This window comes from Triticum urartu, chromosome 7A (genome assembly GCF_056163025.1).
Source record: "Triticum urartu cultivar PI428250 chromosome 7A, HENAU_Tu73, whole genome shotgun sequence".
Taxonomy (NCBI): Eukaryota; Viridiplantae; Streptophyta; class Magnoliopsida; order Poales; family Poaceae; genus Triticum; species Triticum urartu.
This window is the reverse complement of record NC_141879.1, coordinates 550,740,672-550,759,085: the sequence shown is the minus strand read 5'-3', so window position 1 is coordinate 550,759,085 and position 18,414 is coordinate 550,740,672. Positions and strand designations below refer to the sequence as shown.

Genomic DNA, 18,414 nt, shown 5'->3' with positions numbered 1-18,414 from the left:
CCACGCATACACGCACTGTTTAGGTGACACCGAAAGTATATACCTGGACAGATGCAGGAAGAATGTGTACCTGGGCCATCGTCGATTTCTCCCGACCAACCATCAATGTCGAAAGAAAGTCAAGCATTTCAAAGGCGAGGCAGATCACCGGAAGAAGCCCGCCATGCGTACCGGTGATCACGTACTTGCTATGGTCTCTCATTTACACATAATATTTGGAAAGGGTCCCGGCGGACTAGCTGTTCTGAATGACGCTGAGGGACGTGCACCCATGTGGAAGAAGAAATCTATATTTTGGGACCTACCCTACTGGAAAGAGCTAGAGGTACGCTCTTCAATCGACGTGATGCACGTGACGAAGAATCTTTGCGTGAACCTGTTAGGCTTCTTAGGCGTGTATGGGAAGACAAAAGATACACCTGAGGCACGGGAGGACCTGCAACATTTGCACGAAAAAGACGGCATGCCTCCAAAGCAGTATGAAGGTCCTGCCAGCTACGCTCATACCAAAGAAGAGAAGGAAATCTTTTTTGAATGTCTGCTCAGTATGAAGGTCCCGACTGGCTTCTCGTCGAATATAAAGGGAATAATAAATATTCCAAAGAAAAAGTTCCGGAATCTAAAGTCTCATGAATGCCACGTGATTATGACGCAACTGCTTCCGGTTGCATTGAGGGGGCTTCTACCGGAAAACGTCTGATTAGTCATTGTGAAGCTATGTGCATTCCTCAATGCAATCTCTCAGAAGGTGATCGATCCAGAAATTATACCAAGGCTAAGGAGTGATGTGGCGCAATCTCTTGTCAGTTCCGAGCTGGTGTTCCCACCATCCTTCTTCAATATCATGACACACGTCCTAGTTCATCTAGTCGACGAGATTGTCATTCTGGGCCCCATATTTCTACACAATATGTTCCCTTTTGAGAGGTTCATGGGAGTCCTAAAGAAATATGTCCGTAACCGTGCTAGGCCAGAAGGAAGCATCTCCATGGGCCATCAAACAGAGGATGTCATTGGGTTTTGTGTTGACTTCATTCCTGGCCCTAAGAAGATAAGTCTCCCTAAATCGCGGTATGATGGGAGACTGACTGGAAAAGGCACGCTAGGAGCGGACTAAATAATATGTAGGGACGGACATTCTTGGTCTCAAGCACACTACACAGTTCTACAGAACTCTACCTTGGTGACCCCGTATGTCGATGAACACAAGAACAGTCTGCGCTCCAAACACCCGAAGCAGTGTGACGACTGGATTACATATGAACACATCAGGACTTTCAGCGGTTGGTTGGAAACACGTCTCAGAGGTGACACCACTGTTCGTGATGAGTTGTACTCATTGTCCAGGGGACCATCTTCGACTGTATTAACTTACAAAGGATACGAGATAAATGAGAATACATTTTACACGATCGTCCAAGATCAAAAGAGCACCAACCAAAACAGCGGTGTCCGCTTTGATGCAACAACCGAGAGGGGAAAGGACACATATTATGGTTACATAATGGACATATGGGAACTTGACTATGGACATGATTTAAAGGTCCCTTTGTTTAAGTGCAAATGGGTCAATTTGTCAGGAGGCGGGGTACAGGTAGACCCATAGTACGGAATGACAACAGCGGATCTGAACAATCTTGGGTACACTGATGAACCGTTCATCCTAGCCAATGATGTGACACAGGTTATCTATGTGAAAGACATGTCTACCAGACCGAGAAAAAGAAAAGATAAGGAAGAGAATACATCATACGATGAGGCAAAGCGCCACATAGTTCTTTTAGGAAAAAGGGACATTGTGGGAGTGGAGGGCAAGACAGACATGTCTGAAGATTATGAAAAGTTTCATGAAATTCCTCCCTTCAAAGTCAAGGCTGACCCAAACATCCTGATAAACGATGAAGATTATCCATAGTTACGGCGGAATAAGCAAAGCACACAAGCGAAAAAAAAGTAAAGACTTTCTCTCCACAACTATTATGATGATACCATGCCAACTTTCAACCTTTTCATAGTTTATTTGAAATGCCTGTTGTAACAGACGAGTTTCCGTATGAAATCCTGATACTTCGAAACAGATTGTCCGTTTTGTACACAAAGTGCATCCAGTTTTTGCCGTAACCCTCTCTATTTTCTTGCACATGCTATTTGGGTGAAATGATGATACCATGCCAACTTTCAACCTTTTCAGAGTTCATTTCTACTGCTTTTCAATTTCAGGTTCTTATAGCTCAAAATAATCAGTAAATGCATGGAAAATAACAAATATCATAAAAAATAAATAAGTAATTAGAAACAGAATAAAATAAGCTTTAATAAAATATATAAGTAGATACAAAATAAAATAAACTTTAATAACATAAATAAAATTTATGAAACTAAAATTATCAACGTATTTTCTGTTCAAAATCATTAAAAGCAAAAATAATTTTCATAAAGAACTTTTTTTGTTAGGAACTTTAATAGCAAAAAGAATTATCATAAAATAAAATAAATAAGTAATTAGAAACAAAATAAAATAAAATAAATAAGTATTTTGTTGTAAGTAGAAACAACATAAAATAAATAAAGCAAAAAAGAAAAGAAATAAACTGGGAAAAAATAAAAAAACGCCACCTACTAGGCCACCACGGCCTGAATACGACTAGAAACCCACCCATGGGCCAGGATTCAGGCCCGTAGAAGGCCCAGTAGGCCCACAGGCAGATACAATATGTTTAGGCCCGAAAGCCTGTATTTGAGAGGAGCTCGAGAGGGCAGCGGGAGTGGGGCTTATAAACCACTCTCGAGCTCCCTCAGCTAGCGAGGTGGGAGTAAACTTTCGTGCCGCGATGTGGGCAGCAAAAGGCCTTTAGTCCCGGTTGGTGCCACCAACCGGTACTAAAGGCATACATTGGTACTGGTTCGTGGCACCAACCGATACCAATGCCCCCCCTTTAGTCTCGGATTGTGCCACCAACCGGACCAAAGGCCTCTGCTTCCTGCCCTTTGGGCTGCTGAAAAGATTCCTTTGGTCCCGATTGGTGGCACAAACCGAGACCAAAGGCTGGCTTTGGAACCGGTTCGTGCCACGAACCGGGACTAAAGCCTTTCCTATATAAGCCAGCCCTTAGCATTTTTTCAGATTTCATCGCCAGTTGCCGCCCGACGACGCCGACCTCCTCGACGCCGCCAGGCTACCCCGCCGCCGTCGCCGTCGCCTTTGCCCCCGAGCCCACGCCGACGCCGTCCGCCGCCCTTGAGCCCACGCCGTCGCTGGCCGCGCCCCTGCGCCACGCGCCGTCGCCGTCCCGCCCCGCCCCGACGCCGTTGCCGCCCCGCGCTGCCCTGCCCCGACGCTGCCTCCTCATCGCCGTCGCCGCGCACCCTGTGAGCATCGCCCCGACCCCCTCCTCCTCCTCCCTGTAATGACCGCCGCCGCTGCCGCCGCGCCCCCTAGCTAATATATATATATTGTGTGTGTGTGTAGTTTAGATTTGCAATTTAGTTGTATTAATTTGGATGTGTAGTTAGATGTGTAGTTAATTTAGTTGTTGTAATTTAGATGTGTAGTTTAGATTTTTTGGGTGATATTATTATTGAATATGCAAATGTTTGTATGTTCATATGCAAAGAACATGCCAACTTTTTCATAGAATTTTCATGATTTTTTTCTGTTGTAATTTTGTTCATAGAGTTTTTATGATTTTTTTTCATAAAATTTTTATGTATATGTTCATATTGTGTAGGAATCTGAAAATTGTGTATGATCAAAGTCATTTATGAATGTTCATATTTAGAAGAAAAAGAATGAGAGAAAAAAGGAAAATAAGAAGAGGAAGAAGGAGAAGAAGAAGAATAAGAAGAAGAGGAGGAGAGGAAGAAGAGGAGAAATAAATAAGAAAATGAAAAAGAATAAAAAAAGGGTAGAAGAAGAAGAAATAGAGGAGGAGGAGAAGAAGAAACAGAATATTATTCTGTTTCTTCTTCTCCTCCTCTATTCCTTCTTCTTCTCCTCTTTTTTTTTCTTTTTTTTCTTCGATCTCCTCCTCTATTCCTTTCTTCTTCTTCTCTTTTTTTCTTCTTCTTTCTCTTCTTATTTTTTTATCGGGTATGTCATTGTCGATATACGTACCCCCTCCCCGATAACTTTTAGTAAGTACTACTTAGAAAGTGTTTAATAGAATTAGTTATAAAAATAATAGAACTAGTTAAACTAGCTAGTTTATTTTTAGTAAGTACTACTTGATTATATTTATAGTAAGGAAATTAATAGAACTAGTTTGTTTTTTTAGTTAAAGCAATTATTCCCGCATCGACATCAACGATGCCTATCCCGCATCCTCGTCGTCGACTCGGAGGAGGAGGCCGGCTTGATCAGAGGGGCCATGTCCGGGACTGGGCTCCGCCGGGCTGGTTTTGGGAGGTGCTACCTTCCGGAGGGGCGTAGGTTGGTGAGGAGCCAGCCCGTCGTTGACCCGATCCTTGTTTGGTGGCGATCGCGTGGGCCAGTGGCGGTGCCGAGGCTTCCGGACACCGCGGAGGTGATACGTCACCATGTCAGCGAGGAGGACCAGCACGTCCGTCGCTACATGGCTGCGTTGGAGGGCAGGTTCAACAATACCTGGCAGGTTCTTCAGGGATCTCACTGGAGCTATGATCCTATGATGGTTCCTTCCCTTTGGGTGTCCACCGCCCGCGCCGATACCCGTTGGGCGCTACAGTTCTAGTTGTACTGGCGATGCTATATGTATGATAGTATTCGAGGTGTATTAGTGATAATATTCGATGATGTACGGACGCATGGAGATGATGTAGTTTTGCTTATAATTGAATGCATCCTAATTTGAATACTACTTTATTTTACGATTTGATTTTGCTTATTGAATGCTCAAATTGGAAAACTACTCCTACTTTGAATGCTATAATTGGAGAGCACTATGCAAGGCATATGCATATGATTAGTTGATAGCTTATAGGATTTTTGTTTTCACAGAAATCTAGGAGCCCCCGGCCCCTCCATCATCCCCGCCGTCGTCCCCGTCATCGACCCCCTCCGACATCGAGGTGAGACCAGCCAAATCCTCTTTTAGAAAGATAATTAAACGATATTTCGGGTTGACTTTAAGTCTGTCGAGTCTCCACCATATATGAGAGGACGAAGAATACCAACTGTTGTCGTGGGGGTCGCTTCTCCTTCGTTCCCGTGTGCTAGACATTTTGGTGTAATGCACTCCGAGGACAAATGGAGGAGCGACCATCACCAACGGTCGAATGTATACACCACGTGAGCTGAGAGTTTTCAAGAAAAGACTCGACAAACCGATAGTCAACCCGTGATGAATAATAATGATCTAATTTAGTTTTTGTAGTACATATATTTAATTGTACAAGTTTAATCTTTGAATTATGAACGTAGGAAATGTCATCATCGGACGACGAAAGTCTCCCGGGGGAGTGCGGGTGGTGCCACGACGATCGAGGTTTGTGCGACAGGCCTCACCTGGACGATGATCGGTGCTTCAGCATTAAGCTCGAGGAGACCTTCGATGTTGAAACGGTACGCAACGGTGACAAGTGTTTTTTTCGTAATTAAGCATGACTTCAACTATTTTAATGTGTAATTTTCATATTTGACAATTCGAGTATAGCTTATCCCATGCCATGCAAGACGCTATGTCTTGGAGAGGATGGATTTTGAAGACCATGAAAATTTTGAAAGAAAAAAAATTCACCTAAGGACCCATCATGATGTGGATTTTGAAGTAAATCTGTATAATGCTGAGAGCGTAACCCATTTTGGTTGCAAAAATTGGGAAGCATTTTGCAAGATGTATGGTTTTGATGAGGGTATGCTTGTCACCATGGATCTTGGTAATCCTGAAATCGAGCAAGACAATGTGGACATTTGGGTCCTTGTTGATACGCCTTCAGTTCTACCGCTATGTGAGTTTCTCAAACATAGTTATTAGCTAATTTATATTGTTTATTTCAAAATAGTTGACAACTTATTTCCATTGACAGCTTATTTTGATTGTTCAAACAATGTGCGAAACATGGTAGACAAAACCCACTACACCGATGGCTCCGAATTAACTTATCAGGAGAAATTCATCTGGTCGGATTTTGTACTGATATTGAAAATTACAATATCTACAATCAAACTCCTCAACATTATGGTCAATACGTGCCACTAGTGCACATGTTGAACTACGATAACTACCATGGAGATACCCTGGTAAGATATTTTACTATTACGACATCCGTGTATCTTTTGCATACTTCTAAAACTAGTACATCATTGCTAACTATGAAGTTATTACTATATTTTTCAACAGAGAATCCCAGAGGATTGTGTGCCTCATTTGATGTATCAGAATGGCAGCCTTCGTGTTTTGAACATATATCCAGGTCATCCTACGAATCTCAACTGTCCATACCGGATTTCTCAAAGAAGTGGAGACATGCTAATCAGTAAATGGAAAAAATATATGGACATTCGTAAGGAGGTTCTTGAAAGCAAAAGGATGCGAAGCGCAAGAATTGGAGACATGATGATCTCCATTCTCCATAATGGAGAGTCAGGGTCTATATTGTTTTATGTTATTTTACCTTAAAGAGGGTATCTAGGTCCTACCTAATAGTGGTGATCATGTGCTAAGAACAAAGTAGGGTTGGTTCGATGACTATCAGAATGATGATCGTATGACTTGTTATTAATAACGAGTAGAAGTTGTATGATGATGATTAGTAAGACTTGTTATTATGATGATGCATGATGCAAGCATGAACAGTTATTATATATATATATCTGTGGATGAAATGAATATGGATTGGATTGAAGTGAAGGCAACATGCATGTGGTGCATGTCGAAAGTAGTACAATCCAAACTTGATCAAGTTAGGATTAGTATTACTTTCGACATGCACTACATGTTGCCTCACTTCAATCTAAGTCATGTTTAGGCATAGCAGTAGCAATAGCACGGAGATAAGAGAGGACACATCTCTCTATTAGCTACCTACACGAACCTAAATTAACCCCCAAAATCCCTAAACCACCACCTTTCAAAAAAACAGCCGCTGAAATGCTGACGCGTGGAAGCTTATTGGTCCCGGTTGGTGCTACCAACCGGGACCAAAGGCCCTCCTGCCTAGGCTCGCCGGAGCGGCCACGTGGAGGCCCATCTGTCCCGGTTTGTATAAAAACCGGGACTAAAGGCCTAGGGTATTAGTAACGACCCTTTAGTCCCGGTTCCCCAACCGGGACAGATGGGCTTTATGAATCGGGACAAATGGGCCTTTTTCTACTAGTGGCCATGAGAGAGCCTCTTTGGTCGTCACCACAACGATATCACATGGCACAACTGTTCGACGTCATCGATCGCGCTAGATCAACCACAAATAGAGCCTCTCTCTGGTCATCGCCACAATGATATCATGTGGCATAGCTGCTTGACGTCATCATCCACGAGGAAGACAAACATATATACATGTGTTTTTGGGTGGCAGGGACTCGAATGAATTAGGGATATGAACAGGGACCGTATCACAAAGGTACACCCACTCGGCTACCCGTTGGGCGCGATCGGATTACAGACAAATAGGGAGGCATGGCAGTACCGCAAAGCACGCGCGTATCCAAGACCGTATATTGGACCATATATGTTCTTTTTTATAACTACCATACATGTCATATTTGTGTATTCCAAATGTGCATTTGAGCATTTTGCAAGTTCCGGGATGATTGTGTTACTCTCTGGGGTGTCGAGGAGGCCACGTGGAGGTTCTCTATCGAGGGGTGGCGAAGGTGACGCTGTAGACGCAGAGGCGCACAACAGCATGGCGACGGTGCTCCCGCTTGATGTGGGGTGCCCAACAACTTGGTGGGGGGTGCTCAGCCGCTCGGCGTGGAGGCGTGATGCCCGCCGTGATCTATTTTGATGGTCACTATGACGGCTGTTAGTAGAAGGAGCAAGCTCCGCGACTGGATGGGTGTCGGGTCGCCGTGGTCCCTTTCAGCACCGGAGGGGGAGCAGCCAGGGTTGTCGAGGGAGATGGCAATGGGGCCAGCGATGAGGTCGCAGTGGCTAGAGGCGAGGACAGGGGACACACGTCCAAACCGACGCTGCTGGTGTCGCTGTCCCCCCCCCCCCCCCCCCCACCCCAAGCAGCCTCCCACCTCGCCTATGGGATCGGAGTGCTCAGGAGAGGCGAGAAGTAGCGCCACCGAGGTGCTAGGGGGGAGGGCAGATTCCTCCTCCAGGAGGGCCATGATCATGGTAAGGTCATCCACCCCAAGGGCTACGGAGAACGGTTTGACGCAAAGGGGTGGTGGTGCGGCAGCGGTGGTTGTACATCACATGTAGCTATTGGGGTCGTGAAAAAGGGACGACGACAACACATAAGTGACTTCGATGGTAGTGCTACTCAAGCACCCGGTCTCGAGTTTTGGGGTGAAAGCCTAGGCCTGAGCCGAGTTGATTATACGAGGCAATGATGATGTTTTGACATTATTACCTTGTTGAAGACATTGCTCAGACTGTTTTTTTTTCAATGTGAAAACCTAAATTCTGGCCTTGCGTTGTTGAACCCGATGACAGCAACACTTGAGTGTCGCTATCTTGTTGAAGACGTTGCTATTGAAGAACCTTATCATTCATGTGTGTCATGAGATAGTTGGTGCGGATATAATCATTAATGTAGTTTGTCTCGATGCAGATCTTATCGCCCTTGTTGGAAAAGACGGAGGACCAAATATGTATTTTTCTTTCTTCCTCGTGACCCGTCCGGTGCTGAAAGGACCGCGCTATACGCTGCCCGAGCTTCGACAGCGCAGGACGACGGCGGGGGAGCCTTCAGTCTTGCGAGGATAGGAATAGGATAGGGCCAATGTGTGGCGAGGCCCCAAGCAGCGGCGGCGCCTGCAGGCCCCAGCGGCAGTCGGCACGAAGCAGCGCCGCCGTTCTGCGGCGAACAGGTACACGCGCGTGCTATGTCTATCTGCTTCATCTTCTGCGGGGATTTGGCGAAATCCAATCTGTATCTACTCGGTTCGAGTTACTACTTTGTAGCGGATTTTATTTTTCGTTCGAATTCATGTGCATACTCGAGCTTTGATTCCCATTCGGAGCAAAAATCACTCTTGTAAAAACATTTAACTCAATCTGACTGGACATTAAGCATGCAAATCTGTTGAGCTTTATCCCTCCGATGGTGCTTACAGAGATACTACTACACAACAGACCTAGAGAAAAATTACATGAAATGCTACTGCAGCAAGAGAATATCAGTAATACGTTTGGAAATGCTAGTAACTGAATTCCAAAAGGAAACCACCAATAAGTTTTTTTTGCCTGGGCACCAGTAAGGTAGTTACATCACTTTACTTCTTTGGATGCACTTCTTTCACTGGCTGCCATCCTTCCAAATCTTTGCTTCATCTGGCACGCATGTGTGAGGCCGCGTGCTTGATTCGAAGGATCTCAGTAGAAACTTGTCCCATATCTGACCGGTCTTTTTTTTTTTGGAAGATCCAGCAAATTGCTGGCTGATTGATGATTAGCAGGAAGCAACGGAAGATAAAATGGTGGGGCTCCTAAGATCAAGGGTGAAAAGGAAATGAACTGAAAATAAAGAAAAGTACAGCCCTATTGGCTGCCAGAGAATTAACAATCTCTCATGGAGGTTCCCCAAAAGGGGGCTCAATGCAGTTTGCTCCGGCTGGGCGCCATAGCTCCATTGCTCGTATGATTGCGGTGACAAACTCGTGTGCGGAGGCGATCTTGCCCCTGAAAGTGCACTTGTTCCTTTCCTGCCAAATCTCGCATAGGACCAGCATTTGCATTCATGTGCAGATTCGAGCTTTGATTCCCATTTCGGATCCCAAATCACCTTCTAAAAACATTTAAATCAATCTGATTGGACATTTGAGCCTTAATCCCTTGGATGGTGCTTACAGAGTTACTACTCAATAAAACTAAAAGAAAAATTACATTAAATGCTATTGCAGCAAGAGAATATTACTGTTTGGAAATGCCAGTAACTGAATCCTAAAAGGAAAACACTGTAAGGTAGTTACATCACTTTTATTCTTTAGATGCGCTTCTGTTGCAAGTTGCCATCTTCCAAATGTTTGCTTCATCTGGCACGCATTTGTGAGGCCGCGTGCTTGATTCTAAGGATCTCAGTAGAAACTTGTCTCATATCTGGCCGGTCTTTTGGTGGTGTCGCGGAGCAAGAGAGGCCGATTGCAATCAGTGGGATAACACAATTCTTCATCAGGTCAGCTGCATTCATGTCATCTTGTAGCATTGTGGGATCAACAACCTCATGAATATTCTTTGTAAATGCTCTATCAACAAATTCATGAAGGCTTATACCATCACTGAATTTATCATCAGTTGGACTGCACCCTGTTATCAGTTGTAACAGAAGCACCCCAAAACTGTAGACATCACCCTTGGTTGATATCTGTTCACTCATGCCGTACTCTGCATTGACATTGCAAACACAATAAAATTAGAGGATAATCATTATTTGTACAACTCTATAAACAGAACTATTTTATTTTGAGAATAAGCTTATCAAACCTGGTGGAATGTATCCTATGGATCCTTTTAGGTGGCAGGCACTTATTGATCTGTCTTGATGTGCATTTGGTGCGCTGAACAAAAATTTTGCTAGGCCAAAGTCGATGACGTATGCAGCCATATCAAGACCCAAAAGAATATTGCTTGGCTTCAAGTCGCAGTGTATAATTGGAGATGCACACTGGTTGTGAAGATAATCCAAAGCAAATGCTACATCCAAGGCTACATTAATCCTTTGGCTTAATGACAGAGTATTTCTTTCACCATGTTCATGATCCGTCGGATGTAGCCACATTTCTAGGTTACCATTTGGCATGTATGGGAACACTAGGGCCTTGAAATCTGCCCCAGTATGATCCACTGAAGAGCATGAAGTAATGATTCTTACAAGATTTCGATGGCGCACATTACGAAGGGCTTCACACTCTGCTATGAAGCTCCTATGTGCTCCATAAATGTCAAGGTCAAAAATCTTGATGGCAACTTGATCTTGAAACTGGAGACTGCCCTTATAAACCCTTCCAAATGATCCAGAACCAATTAAGTTTGCAGAAGAGAATCGATCAGTTGCCCTTACAACGTCTTCATATGATACGTTCTTTATGTGCTCGTTGACATGTTGTAAATGGGGATTGGATTGCATTCTCTTCTTCCGATAAATTACCACAATACATGACAAAATAATTATAGTGACAACAACAATCGGCAACACAATCGCTAGGACCAGAACCAATGACTTGTGTTTTCTTTTCTTGTCAACCAGTGCAGAACAAAGGGACATGCCTCCTGTTGGAATGCTTGTACAGAGATGATAATTTCCTTCAACTGACACTGCACCAGCAATGTCGAAAACACCACCTCTTGGAACTTCACCATGAAAATGGTTGAAGGATAAATTGAGGTACTGGAGGGATTTCAAGGATTTGAGGGGCTCTGGTATTTCTCCGGATAAATTATTCTGAGAAATATCCATATTTTTTAAGCTGGATAATCTGGCAATAGACTGTGGAATGCTTCCTACAAAGAAATTGCTTTGCATGTCAAGATACTCCAGATCCACACACTGGCTGAGAGTTGACGGGACGTTGCCAGACAGCCTGTTATTTGACATGTTCATTTTCTTCAGATGAATGAGGCTACCAACTTCCTCTGGCATTCTTCCCGACAAATAATTGTATGACAAGTCTAACTCTTCAGAGAGTGTAGAGATTTTGAAGATCTTACTTGGTATTGGCCCATCCAGTGAGTTGTGAGCAAGATTGAGTATTTTGAGTCGAGTACATCTTGCTAGACTTGCGGGTATCCTTCCACTAAAGTTGTTGTGATCCAATTCCAGCATACTCAACTGGACGAGATTACCAGTAATATCTGGAATTAGGCCTGAAAGCATGTTCTGTGAAAGGGATAGATCAACCAAACTTTGTAAATTCCCAAGTGTTGCTGGTATATTGCCAGTGAGACTATTGTTACTCATGTACAAGATGTTGAGGCTCTTAAGGTTACCAATCTCCGATGGTATAGGTCCAGAAATGTTGTTGCTACTTAGCAGCAACCACTGAAGACTATTGGAAAGATTACCGATTGAACTTGGCAGTTTCCCTTGGAGATTGTTGCTATCCAGCATCAGTTTAGTTAACCTAGTACAATGTGAGAGTGAAGAGACAAATCCCCAATCACCTGCCTCTAGGTTGTTGTGTGCCAAATCAAGTTGCTCTAAATTTGGCAATGAACCGAAGAATGGTATGGATCCAGTAAAGCTATTATGATTCAGGTAAAGCATGTATAGGTGGTAAGCTTTGAGGAGGGAGGCTGGGATTGGGCCATCAAAATTGTTCTTTGAGAGCAACAAGGCCTGAATATTCGGGAGCGTGTAGCCTATGTCAAATGGCAATCTTCCGATTAATGAGTTTTCCGATAAGGTAAGAATTCTCAGGGATGACATGTTGAGGAGAGACAGTGGAATTGGCCCAGATAAGTTGTTTACGCTCAAGCTCAGTTTCTGCAGTGTTGGAATGTAGCCTAAGCTCTCTGGGATGCTCCCAACTAACTGATTATCTGTGAGACGAAGATGAACTAGGGAGGAAAGGTTCCCTAATGAGAAAGGTATCCTTCCTGAAAGATGGTTGTTCCTTAAATCAAGATATTTAACAGGGGGGGATGTGGCAGTAACAGGAGGTACTGAACCAACAAAACTGTTCTGTTGGAGGCAAATGGCAATAAGCGACGAGGTGGTGAAGAGAGCCTTGGGGAGTTCTCCAGTAAAATTATTTCCCATGAGTCTAAGTACCTGAAGAGCTGAACTATTTGCCAAGGACTCTGGGATGACCCCTGTGAGAGCATTCCTCCCAAGATCGACGTACGTGAGGACATGGCTGCTGCCCAGAGATGGCGGCATGTTGCCGGTGAGCCCGTTACTAGCGAGAACTAGTATGCGCAGCTCAGGAAGATTTTCAAAAGCAGAAGGGATGCCCCCTTGGAGCTTGTTGTTGCTAAGGTTAATCTCTTGAAGATATTTGCATTGACTAAGGCTAGGTGGAATCTCTCCATGGAGGGAATTGTTCCCCAAACCCAGGACCTGGAGCTGGGAACATGCAGAGAGTTCAGACGGGATGTTACCTTGCAAAGCATTCATGCTGAGGTTGAGGTCGGCGAGTTGGGTCAGGAGGCCGAGCTCGGACGGTATGCCGCCGTGGAAGCTGTTGTTTGATAGGTGGAGCCTCGCCAGCGAAGTGAGGTTGGCAATGCAAGGCGACATGGAGCCTGATATGCCTTGTGATTCAAGGTCCAGTGCAATGACACGCAATGGCGGCATTGCGCTGCACATGACCCCATGCCAGTCGCAGAATTCCCGGGAAGCGTCACTCCATGAAGCCAAAACTCCGGGTGGTCCGGAGAGCTGGGACTTGAAGCAGAGCAGGGCCTGTCTATCATTTTGGGATTCATCGCAGATGGCTAGTGGCAGGCTGCAAAAGAAGCCGAAGAGGCAAAGGAACCTAGCAAGGCCTGTGAACAAAGATGCCATTGCTGTGACTTGGAGCTACACTGCGCGAGACCAAACGTCGATCTCCTTTGGAAGAAGATGTCTACCCGTGGCGGTGGCGTCTAACTGTAGATTGCAGATTTAAGTAAGCAGTACGCATATGTGCAGTTCTTTCGTGGAAAGAAGAGCATATGCTGGGTGCAGTCAAATCAACATACGTTTCCATGGGAAATGGGACGTTGACATCCATCATCCATGACCGCATGCTCTGCTTTGGGATTGGTACGAGTTGATTTTGCTGGAGCCAGTCGTTGATCTGATCCACTTGTACGTACGAGTTGATTCCTTGCTAGGTACTATGGTATATGGAATCCTCGCAACTGAGACTGGCAGACCTGCGTACGGACTTTGTAGGATATTTGACACTTGAGGGTGTTGATCACGATCCTTTTGCGGCTCGGCTCTGACCTGGAGCACAATAGCTGCCTCAAGTCTTCGCATGGTGGTGGTGGTATGAACGCACGCCTTGTCATTTTTTGTATGTTTTTTTTTCAATTCCATTTGATGGTCAGGCCTCGATGAATGCACATATATAGTAGTACTAGTAGTTAATTTTGTCGGTGGGGAAGGTACCAGGCAAGTGCCTCGCTGAGGCACGACATTTCTGATACTACTATAAATACCCATACAAGCCGCTAATTTAGAGGCACTCACCACAGATCGACTTGCTTCTGAGCTTTGACAGATCGAACTAACTGCCCTGTAGGTAGCCAGTGAGAAATGGCACTTGCTCCGGGCTGGTCTCCGTCTCTGCGCTCCCTGGTGTGGCTCATGTCGCACAGAAATCCACATCTGAGCTCTTTCTCCTCTTCCGCCGCCGCGGCCGCCATACAGCCGGCGGCTCCAGGAACTGCCATTCCAGCTGTTCGTGCCGTTCAGCCTCCAGCCGCTCCAGGTACGTAGCTTGCTACTAACCCACTCAATTAGTTACTACTCCTTCCGTTCCTAAATATAAGTCTTTGTAGAGATTTTGCTATGAACAATATACGAATGTGTATGGACACATTTTAGAGTATAGATTCATTCACTTTGTTCCGTATATGGTCCATAGTGAAATCTCTTCAAAAACTTATATTTAGGAACACAGGGAGTAGTATGTAGTATGTACTTTCTGCACGCATGTGCGGGAATTTTTTTTATGTCATTGATACGTGCTAATTGTTACAACTACTCTCTATCAGATTCGAGTTGTAGCCGGTCCGTTGCCCCGGAGCAAAAGGTTCTTCACCCACTTCCATCCAGCACACCTAAAATTCCAATACACAAGCCTTCTCGTCGTCCCACCAGCGAACATCCTAAGAACATGATTCATCCTAGTAGAGAACCTCAACTTGTAACCAACACGCCGCAGATGCGCAGCCTCGAAAGCCCCATGCACCTGATTCCTGGTGGTTCATGCAGCGCACTTCAGTCTCTGACCGACAAGCGTTTGCCGGCAAAACGTGGTGATTACAAAGATCCCAAAAGCCCCAGGTTTAGCTCTTCCAGCCACTTCCCTAACCAGCCGACTCCTGAACCTATCGGCGAGTCTTTGACGCCCACCCTGCAAGATCCTCCACACTCGGTCCCTGGTGAATCGTGCAGCACACTTCAACCTGTAACCTGCAAGCCTTCGCTGAAAGCAGATCCCGATCACGAAGCCGGCGGCGAAAATTCTGATGTTCAAGTTCCCAGAATTCCAAAGATTAGCCCTATCCCCAAGGATAGCACTTTCCATGATCCGCCGCACCCACCTGCTGACCCATAGTTCCCCAAGGACAAGGGCGAGGTGCGACAACCATGTAATCTCACTACTGTCATACTGTGAGTGATATTTGTAATGTTCATATCAACTTTATCAAATTACAAATAAAGGTGTGCGTTAGATTTTTGGGTTCAAAGGAATGCCAATTATCTTTGTTGTTTTACATTTTAGTTAGTTACCGAAAAAGACTTTCGCCCCGCTTTATAAATAAAGCAACCACCGAGCACAAAGTCCACAAGGTATCAACCGAAACACACACACACACCCAACGCCACCACGCGAAGGTCCAACACAAACGCACGAAACACAACACACAACACAGGTTCAGCTGTGGGCACATCACAACAAGCCCAACATAGCAACAAGGACAGCACAGACAACAAACGGCGGTGGCGCCGAAGACGAAGAGGAGCTAATCTGGCTCAGGCGGTGGTGGGGGAAGCGGCGGAGCCATCCGGAGAGCCATCGCGTGAAGCTGGGTGATGATGGAGGTGATGGCCTTTCTCTCCCTAGGACGGCTAAGCGGCCGCCAAAGCTGCAAGTAACCAGACCATTTGAACGAAGCATCAATAGCACGACGAAGAGGGATACGCTAAATCACAAGTTTATTCCTAACAGTCCATAGCGTTCAGGCAAGGACCCCAATGGTCAGCCACCTAATGTGGCGCAACACGGGGGGGGGGGGGGGGGGAGGGGGGGGGATCGCCCGGAGTTCGGCAAAGAGAGCGGGGAAGTTGGTATGGTCCCAGCTTCCACCCACAATCTCGCGAAAACAGCTCCATAGGAACTGCGCAGACAAGCAGGTGAAGAAGATATGGTTTGAATCTTCTTCAGGCCCACAGAGCGGGCAACGCCCATCACCAGGGCCATTGCGCTTCAGAACCTCAACGCTAGAAGGGAGGCGGCCGCGAATCCATTGCCATAGGAAGATCCTAATCTTCAAGGGGAGGCGAATCTCCCAGATGGAGGAAAGAGCCTCATGGCCGAGCGAGGGGGCGATGGCCAGATAGAGAGGTTTGGCGGAGAATTGACCGGACGGCTCGAGGCGCCACCTGGCACGGTCATCGTCAGACGTGAGATCCGGCTCATGGAGAGCAATATAGTCGAGCAACTCCTGCCAGTCCGCATTTTCAGCAGGACCAAAAGGCCTCCGGAACGCAAGCCGCCCTAAGTCAATAAGGGCGGTCGCCACGGAGATCTGAGGGACAACCGCGATGGAGAACAGGTTCGGAAAGCGGGCCGCCAGGGGCGAGTCACCAGTCCAGCGATCGAACCAGAACGGCGTGGCGGTGCCGGAACCAATCTCGATCGAGGTCCCGATCCGGAGGACAGGGAGAAGCTGAATGATGGATTGCCAGAACTGGGAGCCCCCAGATCGCTGACAGAAGGCAAGAGGCTGGCCTCGGAGGTATTTTTGCTGAATAATGCGTAGCCACGGGCCACCATCTCCGTTGCTAATCCGCCAGAGCCACCAAGTCAGAAGGGCAATATTCATGCGTTTGGAGGACATGATCCCAAGGCCGCCCTGGTCGCGAGGTTTGCAGATCTCCGACCACCCGACCATGTGATATTTCTGCTTATCACCCTCACCGGCCCAGAAGAAGCGCCCCTGAACGGTGGCAATCTCGTGATGAAGAGTCTCCGGAAGGTTGTAGAAGCTCATGATGAATAATAGGAGGCTGGAGAGGGACGAGTTAATGAGCACCTTACGGGCCGCTTTCGAGAGCCACCGACCCTGCCAGGGCTCGATCCGGTGTTGGAGCTTCCCCACTGTGGGGCGCAGCTCGGCCACCGTAAGCCTGGCGTCACTAAAGGGTATCCCCAGATAAGTCGTGGGGAAGCACCCAAGCTGGCAGTTAAGCCGATTCGCTATGCTCTGTCGCTCGTCTTGGGCGTAGCCCATGACCACAACCTCACTCTTGTCGAAGTTGATCCTAAGGCCGGACATTCGCTGGAAGCACAATAAGAGGAACTTGAGGTTCGAGATATCACTCTCAGAGCCCTCCACCATGATAATGGTGTCATCTGCATATTGGAGGAGGGAGATCCCGTTGCCTCCAATAAGCTGCGAGACAATCCCCTTAATGTGTCCCGCCGCCTTGGCCTTATCGAGAATGGCCGCCAGCGCATCGACAACTATATTGAACAAGAACGGGGAGAAGGGGTCGCCCTGGCGGACCCCACAGAACGTGGGGAAGAACGGGCCGATCTCCCCATTAATGTTCACCACGCCCGAAGAGACCATCTGCATTATTTTGGTCACCCACCTATCGTCGAAGCCCTTTTGAAGCAAACATTCCTGAAGGAAGGTCCAGCTGACCGTGTCATAAGCCTTGTGGAAGTCCAGTTTCAGGAAGACTGCCTTGAGGTGTTTGGAGTGCACCTCATGGAGAGCTTCGTGGAATACTAGGACTCCATCAAGAATATAGCGGCCCTGGATGAAGGCCGACTGATCAGGGTGAGTGATCCGGTCAGCTATAGGGGCCACCCTAGTGGCGTACCCCTTGGCGAGGATGCGGAAGATGACGATAATCACCGTAATCGGCCGAAATTGCCGGATGTCCGAGGCTCCCGTCACCTTAGGGATGAGAGTGATTACCCCATAATTCAGCCGACCGAGGTCAATGGTCCCAGCCATGAAATCGTCGAATAGGGCCATCACCTCAGGTTTGATCACCTCCTAGAAGGTTTGGAAGAACTTCACTGGGAGGCCATCTGGGCCTGGAGCCGAGGAGGGGTTAGATGACGATAATCACCGTAATCGGTCGAAATTGCCGGATGTCCGAGGCTCCCGTCACCTTAGGGATGAGAGTGATTACCCCATAATTCAGCCGACCGAGGTCAATGGTCCCAGCCATGAAATCGTCGAATAGGGCCATCACCTCAGGTTTGATCACCTCCTAGAAGGTTTGGAAGAACTTCACTGGGAGGCCATCTGGGCCTGGAGCCGAGGAGGGGTTCATGCCCTTAATAGCCGCCCAAACTTCCACCTCCAATAACGGGGCCGTGAGGGTCGCGTTATCCGCAGGCGAGACGCAGTAGTGGGCAGGCCAAATATC

At 46.6% G+C, this 18,414-nt stretch overlaps 2 protein-coding genes across 3 annotated transcripts; one reads left to right on the top strand and one right to left on the bottom strand.

Annotated features, from left to right (window-relative positions):
* Positions 1-8,770: 8,770 nt before the first annotated feature.
* Positions 8,771-15,475, top strand: LOC125521671 (uncharacterized). Of its 2 annotated transcripts, none has more exons than XM_048686721.2 (3): positions 8,771-8,959; positions 14,318-14,506; positions 14,793-15,475. In XM_048686721.2, exons 2-3 carry the CDS (start codon positions 14,332-14,334, stop codon positions 15,356-15,358), a joined length of 741 nt encoding a protein of 246 aa, XP_048542678.2. In that variant the 5' UTR covers positions 8,771-8,959; positions 14,318-14,331; the 3' UTR covers positions 15,359-15,475. The 2 variants fall into 2 exon arrangements, with proteins under 2 accessions (XP_048542678.2, XP_048542679.2); XM_048686722.2 differs by lacking the exon at positions 8,771-8,959 and adding an exon at positions 13,926-14,062.
* Positions 9,693-13,725, bottom strand: LOC125523235 (uncharacterized). The gene is made up of 2 exons (XM_048688287.2): positions 10,572-13,725; positions 9,693-10,472 (listed from the first exon to the last, which is right to left on the bottom strand). The coding sequence occupies exons 1-2, from the start codon at positions 13,591-13,593 to the stop codon at positions 10,120-10,122; spliced, it is 3,375 nt and encodes a 1,124-aa protein (XP_048544244.2). The 5' UTR covers positions 13,594-13,725; the 3' UTR covers positions 9,693-10,119.
* Positions 15,476-18,414: the final 2,939 nt, after the last annotated feature.